General features: G+C 38.7%; 1 protein-coding gene across 2 annotated transcripts in view; it reads right to left on the bottom strand.

The window, feature by feature from the left end:
- The window catches only part of PKHD1 (PKHD1 ciliary IPT domain containing fibrocystin/polyductin), a 457,080-nt gene that overhangs the window by 271,283 nt on the left and 173,503 nt on the right, over positions 1-12,294 (bottom strand). For both annotated transcript variants that reach the window (XM_070360807.1, XM_070360808.1), the window contains 2 exons: positions 2,709-2,919; positions 2,140-2,297 (listed from right to left, as the gene is read on the bottom strand). In XM_070360807.1, the coding sequence (XP_070216908.1) occupies positions 2,140-2,297; positions 2,709-2,919 (369 nt within the window). The remainder of the gene's footprint in view (positions 1-2,139; positions 2,298-2,708; positions 2,920-12,294) is intronic.

Here is a 12,294-nt window from a genome sequence, read left to right as displayed (position 1 = left end):
AGCCCCCCAAAATAAAGTCTCTCACTGTTTCCATTGTCTCCCCATCTATTTGCCATGAAATGATATTAGAGGTGAATAAAGAGGTGTTTGGTATTTGTACATTTTATCACCATTTAACCATTGTATGCCAGTGAGCCATATTTTCCAGCATCTAGGCCTCTTGTTATGGTTTTTGGCTACGTTGTTTCCATATTCGAGCTCCATAAAAAGAAGAGGTGAATGATAAGTTATTTTTCAAATGAAGGTCTATGAATTTTATTTTATTTTTGGAATTTTTTAGTCATATATAAGAGTTGTGGTAGAACTAGGGATTATTTTTTTCATTAGGAGACAACAGATTTATAATAGCCCAAACCCAGAGGCATGATCTCCCTTGGAGCATGATTAAATGCCATGTTTTGCACAATATGATCTGAGAATACCTGTATGAGAATTACCAAGAGAGTCTGTAATTGACCGCAGATGCCAGTTTAGCAGAAATGTTAAATTTAGCAGTCACTGCATTCCAACCCACTGGATGAAAACTTTTTCTTTTTTTTGCAGAATGACACAATTGTGAACTAGATGACTAGGGGGTGGGGGGCAGGGTCAAAGTCCCTCTTACCCAACCATATACCAACATTATCCCCACAGGCCTCTATACATAGACATGACTCAAATCTTTAACTCCGGACTTGACATTTCTTCCAGGCTCCAGACATCTCCAGTCACATGCTGGCCTGGCATCTCAACATGTACAAAATTAAACTCATGATCTCTACCCTCCCACCCCCCAAACCTGTTTCCCTTCCCATCTCAGTAAATAGCCTCCTCATCCATCCAGAGTTCATGCCTGGGAGTCATCCTTGACACCCACACCATTCTGGACCAAAGTTGAAAAATGATGTCTTCCCAACGTGTGAAAGCCTCATAATCTACAGCCTGGGAAACCAAAACATAACCTACTAAACTAACCATCCCTGAAATAGATGTTTAATAGGTACATCAGTGTGATTCAGTGCCTGTTATTCTTCTCGAAGATAGATTGACTTTTTCAACCACTTACTTAAAGTATGTGGTAGTTTCACTCAGAAAACAAACTCCAAAAGTGGGAATGGTGGGGGGAGGGAAGAGCCTTCCAAGTCTAACTCATTAGAACATGCTGCCTGTATCACTGACTCTCGCATTAAGCACTTTTCCTGAGAATTGTAGAGAAGGATGGGAATCAATTTCATTATAACCTCTGACCTGAAAATTTAATTCAACTCTCCAGATTTTATTATATAATAGGAATATCTTTTCCTCAAAGAACTAATTAATTTCTCAAGCAGATACTGTTGCCTATCTCTTTCACAAGGGGGTTGAGGGCAGGAGAGGAAATGACGATTTATCAAGAGCATTCTGAAATCTACAGAACACAGCAGGTCCCCTACATTCACACCTTCAAGTTTCAAACTTTCAAAGATTTAAGCATGCATTCTGTCAATGTCAGGCATGAGTGAAACTGCAGCTTGCCCTCCGTCTCCTGTTGCTAATGATCCTTTAACTCTACCATCTTCCAAGTCCTCTCTCTCCTCCAGTCAGTAGCTCTTGCCAGCCCCTATATGCCAGCTCTTTTACTGTGCTACTGCACTTTTCAAGGTACCTTACTGTGAGATTGAGAATGTTTTCTTTATTTTTTTGTGGTTGCTTGCTTTTTTTATGTATTACTTGTATGGAATATATTATGAACCTATTACAGTACAGTACTATATAGCCGATTGTGTGAGCTGAGTGCCTAGGCCAGCTTGGTTGAACTTACAAATTGGACTTACGAACATGCTCTCAGAAGATAACTCATTTGTTTGCAGGGGACTTGGTGGCTCAGAAGGTAAAGCATCTGTCTATAGTGTGAGAGACCTGGGTTCGATCCCTGGGTTGGGAAGATTCCCTGGAATGGGAACCCACTCCAGTACTCTTGCCTTGAAAATCCTATGGACGGAGGAGCTTGGTGCAGGCTACTGTCCATGGGGTTACAAAGAGTCAGGCATGACTGAGCAACTTCACTTTCTTACTATATTAGGAACACACTAATTGAAAGAAGTCAACCATACCACATATCCTTGAATAGTAAGAACATTGTTTTTCACCCATTAGACTTCCCAACAAATCGTTCTCTACCTTCTGAAGCACTGGCCCCCTGGCATGAAGCAAGGAACTGCACTCTCTCATCAGTGAGATTTCCCTGTATGGTAATACTCCTGCTGAGTAGAACCAGCATGACCTTTAAAACATGGTGCTCTCCAGCCACCCATTTCTCTGTGGAGTTGTGAGAATATCTGAAAAAAAAAAAAAAAAAAAATCTGAAAATAACACTCCAAGTCTTATAATGAACAGTAAGCCATTAAATTAGCCTAATCCTCCATCTGGGACTTTATTTCTTTAGAAACTCAGACACAGAAGAGTGAAAAATAGCCACATGTATGTGAAAATTAGGAACTATGATGACTATTGCAGTGACCATCTACTAAAAGACAAAAGTTCTAGTCTTACAAGAGAAACTTATTTAAGAAGTCTAAATCTTCCAAGTATTTCATATTTTGTAATTTTCTTGCCAAAATGTCTACTGTGATTTAAGGTAAATGATATTATTGAAAGACAAACAAATGTCTTTTGACCAGCTGTGTTGGTCACCTACACAGTTAAGACCTCATCTTCCATCTAAATGGAGCCAAGCTGGCATGCAGTACCTCAAGGGTGACCTCAGCTGGAGGTCTGTACTATGCACAGTCTCCACGGTGACAATCTCTTCCTTAGGCTTGGCATCTTCAGCACCCATCCCACTGATGACAAGGACTTCATCCCCAGCATGCCAATCGACAGCATCTTCCAGAGCCAACACTGTGTCATGGGCATTGGCAGCTGCTCGAAGATGGGTGACCACTACTTCTGGGAGTGAACCTAAAGCAAGTCCAAGGGAAACTTGCCTTTAGACATTTTTAAAACTTAATATGAATGTGATGTTATTCAGCCAAAGACTTCAGTGAAAGAAGAATCTGGGAAATCAGGCTTCAGGTTCTATAAGCATTGGTGCTATCACCAAAGGTGATATCACTGTATTACTTTTTGCGTATTAGTTTTCCTGTCTGTTGCATGGTGACAATAATTCAAGACAGAGAATGGTATGGGGTGAAAAACACAGGGTTGAAGTCATAATAAATTTATAGCTGAATCACAGTCTTGCCACATTCTAACTATGTTCCTTTGGATAATATACTTAGAGGTGGGTTTCACTTTCCTCAGTTACAAAGCAGAAGCAGCAAAGCTTTCCCTCCTAGGGGTTTAAGACAATTTGTTGAGATCATATCTATGAAACATGTAGTGTGGACTTTGCCACATAACAATCCCTCAATATATTTTAGTCTTCTCTCTTCCTTCCCTGCATCACACTGTTTTGAGAATAAAATTTATCACCTCGTTCTTCCAAATTAAAACCAATGACTATTAGGTGCTCCAAGATATAAGTTCACCACGAATTTCTAAACTTAAGACTTCAACTCACTGTACAAATGGTGATGGTAGAGTTAAAAATAAAAATTACCATAAGAATGATCCACCTAAGTCTTGGTGTGTTAAGTAATCCCCTCTTACTCTAACATGGGGTGTATCTAGGGATAGGATGGCTAAGCAGAGCAGAAGAAAAGTGGAATGTGTGACCTTAAATAACTGGGTTTGTTTTAGGTTCCAGTGCAACTATCTGACCCTTCCCAAACCACAAGCTGCTCCTTAACCAGCAAAGATTCAAGAAGGTAGTCAGACTTGTAGTTTACTCTGGCCTTTTCCAACAAAGGTCAAGGCAGAGATTTTTTTTTCCAGCCTTTATCTGGAGCAGTACCTCAGAAAACACAAGGCTTCCTCCCAACTCCTCTCCTTGGTACAGTTCCTCCTCCTTCGCAATTGATCATAATTTACCTTTAGCTCACAGCAGCTTCCTGTCCTCCCTTGTTAAACTAAAGTAAGAATATTTGACTCTCTAACTACAGAGGTGGCCAACAATAAATCATTTTCAAATTATTTTAAACTTCCCTCCTTATTTATTTGTCTATGTTGGAGAGCGGTGGTACTGGTACCAGCAATGTTGTTCTAGGCTTAGAAAGGTCTCTGGGTTAATGATATAATTTCTGAAGTTTACTCGGGCAATAATTTTATCTTAAAAAAAAATTCCCAGAGTTCAAAATTTCTAATTACAGAGCAGGTGAAAATTAACACATAAATCATGTCTAAAGAAAATAATTTTAATTTTATTGCTGTTTGTATGTTTTAACCTTTGGGAACAATAAATAAAATAAAGTCTATTTCAGTGTATATGCATATTTATATATGTGTGAATTTCTATGATCTGTTCTTCAAAGTCTACACAGAAACATCTCTACCATGCATCAAAAATGTCTGTCAACGACAAAATATGATGGCAAAATATGATTATACACTGTGATCAATAATAATTCATAATAATCAATAAGCAAAGAGCATCCTACTATGCACCTATCAACAAGCAGCTACATGTGTCAAAACCAAAATTTGACATGACAAAGATATTTTTCAACTAAGCATTCTTCTAAATAACAGTCAAGTCAAAATAAATGGAAAAATTCACAGGGAATTTTGAAGTGGATTTTTTAACTATTAACATAAACTTAAGGCCTTTCAAATGTTAACAGAGCCTCTAGAAAGCAGTAAAATTATCTCATAACATATTCACTCTCATTGCAAAAATAGCACACTTCTATCTGTATAACTAAAAGATCAGTCTGGGTGTTTTATGAGTGCCAGCCTCATATTTGTAGCTATATAGCAGATATGAATATTTGGATGAATTACCATCATCTCAAACTTGAAAGTGAAAGTCTCTCAGTCATGTCTGACTCTTTGCAACTCCATGAACTATACAGTCCATGGAATCCTCCAGGCAAGAATACTGGAGTGGGTAGCCTTTCCCTTTTCCAGGGGATCTTCCCAACCCAGGGATCAAACCCAGGTCTTCTGCACTGTGGGCAGATTCTTTACCAGCTGAGCCACAAGGGAAGCTCAAGAATACTGGAGTGAATAGCCTATCCCTTCTCCAGCGGATCTTCCTGACCCAGGAATCTAACCAGGATTTCCTGCATTGCAGGTAGATTCTTTACCAACTGAGCTATCCCAGACAAATATTCTCAAACTTGAGAATGTCAAAATGAATGTAATAATCATCTGAGCTAGACCTTCTACAAACAATTTTTAATCCTATGACGATTGTGCATTGTTCTTTTTTAATTGCATCCCTTGTTTGTTCATTAATCTGCAGTATCTGCCTACTAAGATACCTCAAGTGAAGAGAAGCTAAAGAGGATCTTGATGAGGATGAAAGAAGAGAGTAAAAAAGCTGGCTTAAAACTCAACATTCAAAAAACTAAGATCATAGCATCCAATCCCATTGCTTCATGACAAATAGAAGGGGAAAATGTGGAAGCAGTGATAGATTTTATTTTCTTGTGCTCCAAAATCACTGCTGATGGTGACTGTAGCCATGAAATTAAAAGACACTCGTTCATTGTAAAGAAAGCCATGACAAGCCTTCAGTTCAGTTCAGTCTCTGGGTCGTGTCCGACTCTTTGCAACCCTATGAATCACAGCACGCCAGGCCTCCCTGTCCATCACCATCTCCCGGAGTTCACTCAAACTCACGTCCATTGAGTCGGTGATGCCATCCAGCCATCTCATCCTCTCTCATCCCCTTTTCCTCCTGCCCCCAATCTCTCCCAGCATCAGAGTCTTTTCCAATGAGTCAACTCTTCACATGAGGTGACCAAAGTTCTGGAGTTTCAGCTTTAGCATCATTCCTTCCAAAGAAATCCCAGGGCTGATCTCCTTGAGAATGGACTGGTTGGATCTCCTTGCAGTCCAAAGGACTCTCAAGAGTCTTCTCAAACACCACAGTTCAAAAGCATCAATCCTTCGGTGCTCAGCCAACTCTCACATCCATACATGACCACCGGAAAAACCATAGCCTTGACTAGACGGGCCTTTGTTGGCAAAGTAATGTCTCTGCTTTTCAATATGCTATCTAGGTTGGTCATAACTTTCCTTCCAAGGAGTAAGCGTCTTTTAATTTCATGGCTGCAGTCACCATCTGTAGTGATTTTGGAGACCCCCAAAATAAAATCTGACACTGTTTCCACTGTTTCCCCATCTATTTCCCATGAAGTGATGGGACCAGATGCCATGATTTTAGTTTTCTGAATGTTGATCTTTAAGCCAACTTTTTCACTCTCCACTTTCACTTTCATCAAGAGGCTTTTTAGTTCCTCTTCACTTTCTGCCATAAGGGTGGTGTCATCTGCATATCTGAGGTTATTGATATTTCTCCCAGCAATCTTGATTCCAGCTTGTGCTTCTTCCAGCCCAGCATTTCTCATAATGTACTCTGCATATAAGTTAAATAAGCAGGGTGACAAGCCTAGATGACACATTAAAAAAGCAGAGACATTACTTTGCAACAAAGGCCTATATACTCAAAACTATGGTTTTCCCAGTAGTCATCTACGGATGTGAGAGCTGGACCATAAAGAAGGCTGAGTGCTGAAGAATTGATGCTTTAAAACTGTAGTGCTGGAGAAGACTCTTGAGAAACACTTGGACAGCAAGAAGATCAAACCAGTCAATCCTAAAGGAAATCAATCCTAAATATTCAATGGAAGGACTGATGCTGAAGCTAAAGCTGAAGCTCCAATACTTTGACCACCTGAGGCAAAGAGCCAACTCACTGGAAAAGGCCCTGATGCTGGGAAAGATTGAAGGCAAAAGGAGAAGAGGGTGGTTAGATAGAGGATGGGATAAGATGAAATGGCTAGATAGCATCACTGACTCAATGGACATGAGTTTGAGCAAGTTCCAGGAGATGGCATCATTGACTCAATGGACATGAATTTAAGCAAACTCCAGGAGATAGTGAAAGACTGAGGAGCCTGGCCTGCTGCAGTCCATGGGGTTGCAAAGAGTCAGACACAACTGAGTGACTGAGCAACAACAACAATGATCTGCCTACAGTACTCAGCAACAAATTCCTGAATTCCCTTCTGGACCTTCAAGAGTCTCCACAACCAAACTCCACTTTATCATCTCTGACTCCTTAATAAACTCTCCATTCCAGGAAGTCAAGTCTCTTCTCATTTAACAAGATCATCCCTGACAACCACTTACAAACTTCCATCAGAAATGTACCTCAATAAAAATATAATATCCGGTATGTAAAAAGCTGAAAAATAACACGAACATTATTGAGAACTTAGAATAATTCCAACCTGTGCTAATCAGTGTTACTCTAAAGTAAGAGCTGTTGCTTTTCTGGGTTTTGTTTTCTTTGTCCTTTTAACAGACTGTACTGATTAGGAAGTTAAAATAATACTTTGAAGACAAAATCACACAGTAGGAGATGTCAGCACCAAATTCTGAAACCGGCTCCTCTGAATCCAGAACCAAAGAACTGGACACATAATGGAATTCTAGCCTCTGGAAATAACTGTATATTAACTGTACCCAATTAGCTTTGATATGCAAAATATTATATCCTTTATCTTATAAATATTATTTAAAAGTTGTACAAGACAGACTGACTGACTTCTCTGATGAAGGCAGCATCGTACACATTTCAAATGTGAGTCATTTCACCTTACAGAACTCTTTGTGATAGATTTTTTTACTACTTTAATTCTTATTGGAGTATTGTTGATTTAAAATGTTAGTGTCTGATGTACAGCAAAATGAATTAGTAATACATGGCTTCCCAGGTGGCACTAGCGGTAAAGAACCCGCCTGCCGATGCAGAAAACACGGGAGATGCAGTTTCGATCCCTGGGTCGGGAAGATCCCCTGGAGGAGGGCATGGCAACCCACTCCAGTATTCTTGCCTGGAGAACCCCATGGACAGAGGAGCCTGGCAGGCTACAGTCCATGGGGTCACAAAGAGTCAGACACAACTGAGGCAATTTTGCACACACGCACACATACACATATGCACTCTTTTTTAGATTCTTTTCCCATATAGATCATTACTTTGAGAAGAGTTCCTTCTTCAGAAACTCAGGTCAGGTGGCCCTCTTCCTTTCTTACCACAAATCAAAAAATATATAAAAATACAGTTTAAAAAGCTCAATAATTTTATGCATATGCTTACAGAAAAAAAGATTGTTCTCTTGACTCATAAGTTAATACAATGTTTAACCTATTTGGGTTTTCAACATTGACCTGTTAACCAACAAGTTATTCATTTATTCCCACTAATGACTTCTACTCAAAATTGTATTTCCTACAAATTATTGTTCAAGCACTTCAGCACATTCATCCATAATTACACTGGCCCAGACAAGCATCCTGCCAAACAGGCATGGAAAGAAAGAAAATCATCATTGTGGGTTAACACACTTTAAAATCACTAATTATCTTCTGTTTGTTTTGTAGGACTTCAATCTTTCAATTTATTCCAAGTGAATAACTGCCAAGACCTTTCCAAATCAGTAAGGGAATGGGTGAGGAGGGAGAGAGAGAGAGGAAAAAAAGGAAGGGAGGGAAAAGAGGAGGGAGGGAGGAAAGAATCATTTCATGAAAATCATGTTCACAACATAATAGAAACAGAAAGAAACTCACAAAAGGACTAGAAATGTTTTTCTCAAATATATGCAAATTATTTTCCCTATTTCTGTATGCAGCTTCACCATTATCCACAGCAAAACAATGAATGCTATTTTTTCTTTGGTGTAGATGAACATCTGTGAAGCACTGGGAAGAAAGACATAAAGGGAACAAAGTCACTGTCTTCCAGTGTCCGTAAACAGTACAGGAAATAGACAAAAAGTCATAAATGTACTCTGTTAAGTGCTAAGACAGAAGGACACTCGGGGTCCACCAATGAAGAGATATGGAGCACCTCACTCACACAGAGGACGGGGTTGTTTCCAGGAATGCTTCTCAGAACACGTGATAACAGAGCTGGGTCTTGAAGGATAAGCCACAGTTGAGCAGAGAACAAAATGGGCAGAGCCCTCCAGGCAAAGGCAGCGAAGATGTATTCAGTGGTGAGGAGTAACATGACACATGCAAATAACCGCCATAGAAGAGGCAAGGCCAGAACGCAGGTGCATGGCAGGGAAGGGGACCTGAAGAGGTGCAGTGGGGATGCGCCTGGAAAGGTGAGCAGGACCCACCCAAGAGGGGTCATTAACCACAAGGTTTATCAGCACTTTTTAAAACTGGAGTAAAGTTGATTTACAATATTGTGTTAGTTTCAGATGTACAGCACAGTGACTCAGTTATACATATATACATATCCATATTCAGATTATTTTCTTTTAAAGGTTATTACAAAATAGTGAGTGGAGTTCCCTGTGCTATACAGTAGGTCCTTCTTGATTACCTATTTTACATATAGTAATGTGTATGTGTTAATCTCAACCAACTTTGAACAAATGCATTCCAAATTGCAAACAACCAACTTAGAAGAGAATTCTTTGAAATCAAACTATTTGTGAATTAGAGGAGATCCCTTTTATTTAGAAGACTGTGATATTAGCATTAAAACAAGACTATCTGGCAGACCAAAGAGATGGAATGAAGCATTTTGCAGGTACATTTCTCCCTGCCCTTGAGAAACATTTGCTGTGATTTCTCTCTTGGATGAAGGCAAACCCTGGCAGGGGAATCCTGAGCAAGCCTGACTCTGTGTGTGCACTGAAAGCCTTCTGCAGCCTTGGTGTAATCTCCAGTGGTACTGGCTAAGGCATCCTGTATAGACGCAGACAAACGGGCTTCACCCACAGCTGGTCAGCAAACATTTCTGCACTGCAATGAACGAGACCTGGGACTACATCTGCCCCCAGTGCTAAGAATTCTGCCATTCATTTGGCAGAAAGGTTTAGATCAAGGCTAACCAAGGTTACCTGGATGGTGCAATGAGCCCTACTCTGATTGAAGGCCTTTTCTAGAGCTATGAAAGAAAGGCTAACTTTTGTTTTTAACCAATCTGAGCTTTACTGTTGGTGCTACGATTTAAAAGTGACTGAGAAGAATCAAAGGATAAAGTTCAAAATACCAAGGAAATCATATCATGTAAGATAAGTGGAAATATCTAGAGCACTGTTCCCAGCTCCTGTGAGGATTTCAGGTCAGTTGAACAATGAGCCTCCTAGGCCCTACAGAATAGTGTGGAAAGTTCTTTAGACAGAGGAGCAAGATCCATTGGTCAGAGCTAAAGGCTTCTGCACTTATCTTTAACACCCACTTCTATTCATGGTCAAATATATTATATATATAAAAACCCAGATATATTTCTAGACAATTGTTTTGATAATCATTACTATGGATTATGCTATGGAATGGAGTAACAGTGAAGAAAGACCTAATTTTTAATGGCATTGTTTCTTTTAGAAAACCAATAAATGTATAATGTTTAACATAAAAATAAAGAGAAGCAAGACAACAATAAAGGCATTCATCACCAATTATTACAACAGATTAATATATATCTTTTCTATCCTTTCCCTATATTTGTATGTTGACATTTCATATATGTATAAACAAAAATTCTGTAATTCTGTACATATCATTTTGATAAATTTTCTCACTTAATAGAGTAGGAGCATCTTTCATCTGTATTATATACTGTGTAATATCATGATAATATCATAGTATATCACTTTTTAAATGTCTATTTTAAATACTAATCCATTATTTTTTCATATTCAGTTTTTTCTCAATATTTCCCTTTTATAAACAGTGCAGATGTGACCATTCTTTAGCATAATTTTTAGGCATACTCATGATCATTTCACTACTTTAAATTCCTAAAAGTGACATTGCTATATCAAGGCAAATGCCTAGTTTTAGGCTGTTTGATTTTATTACCAAATTGTCTCACAGAAAGACTGTACATGCTCTACGCACACTAGCAGTATATATGAATGCCCATCCCTCAGACATTCTACTTCTTTTTAATATCGACCAAATTGATTGTTAAGGGAAAAAAATCACTTTTACTTTATTTTGCATTTCTGTGATTACTAATGAGGTGAAGATTGGAGAAAACTCAAAAAAAATAAAGAATAATCTCTCTCCCCTGTGAACACAGCACTGTGAACACACCCAAGCACTCCCCACATAAATTGATGTTGGTCATTTGCATTAACTGCACTGATAAGTCTATTCACACCCAACACCAGAACTTAAATTTGTTGTTAAAAGCTCTTTATTTATAAAAGACAGTTATTTGTATCTTTATCAAATAAGAAATTAGCATATGATAAAGGAATATATTAGTTTCCTAATGATTGAACACATTAACCACAAAATTAATGTCTTTAAAAAATGTAAATGTACTGTTTCATGATTCTAGATGTTAGAATTCTGAAACTGGATTCACTGAGTTAAAAATTCAAGCAGAGCTGTTTCCTTCTGGAGCTCTGAGAGGAAAATCTGTTTCCTTGTCTTTTTTGGCTTCCAGTGGCCACCTATATCCCTTGGCTTGTGGCCCCTCCTTCATCTTCAAACACTCACTCCTCTCTCTGCTTCTATCATTGCATCTCCTTCTCCTCTGACTCCTCCAGTATCCCTTTGATAAGGACCAGTGTGATTAACTTGGGCCCACTTGAATTATCCAGGATAATCTCCCCATTTTAAAATATTTTACTTAATCACACCTGCAAAGTTGCTGTTGCCAAACCTTCATGAGTTCTAGGAATTGGGGTATGAACATATTTGGAGGCATTTTTTCAGAATAGCATAATTGCATTGTTGAATTGATAGTGTTGAGAAAATGGACTAGCCATTTGAAAAGAAATTAGATAATGAACTTATCCACTATATCAAAATAAATTCTAGATGAACTAAAGAAGGGATTGGCAAACATTTTCTATTCAGAGCCAAACAACAGATTTTGGTCTGCAGGCCAGATTGCCTCTGTTGCAACTACTCACCTCTGTCACGGAATCAAGAAGTAGCCATAAACACACCTAAACACATGGGCACGGCTGAGCTTCAGTAAAATTTTGTTGCAAAAATAGGGCCAGATTTAGCCCACAGGCCATTGTCTTCTGACTTTGGATTAAAGACACTAATGTGAAAAAAATAAAAACGTACCAGGAAACAAACAGATAAACTTTTATATAGTCTTTGGATAGGTGAGAATTTTCTAACCAGGAAATCAAAGGCAGAAACCACAAAAGAAGATATCTGTAATTTTGCCATTATAGAAATCAGAAAATTCCATAAAAATACTAAAGGCAAATAACAAACTGGGGAAGAAGCAGG

This window comes from Bos mutus, chromosome 23 (genome assembly GCF_027580195.1).
Source record: "Bos mutus isolate GX-2022 chromosome 23, NWIPB_WYAK_1.1, whole genome shotgun sequence".
In the NCBI taxonomy this organism is placed as follows: Eukaryota; Metazoa; Chordata; class Mammalia; order Artiodactyla; family Bovidae; genus Bos; species Bos mutus.
The sequence above is the reverse complement of the archived record's forward strand: the minus strand, read 5'-3'. Positions and strand labels throughout refer to the sequence as shown.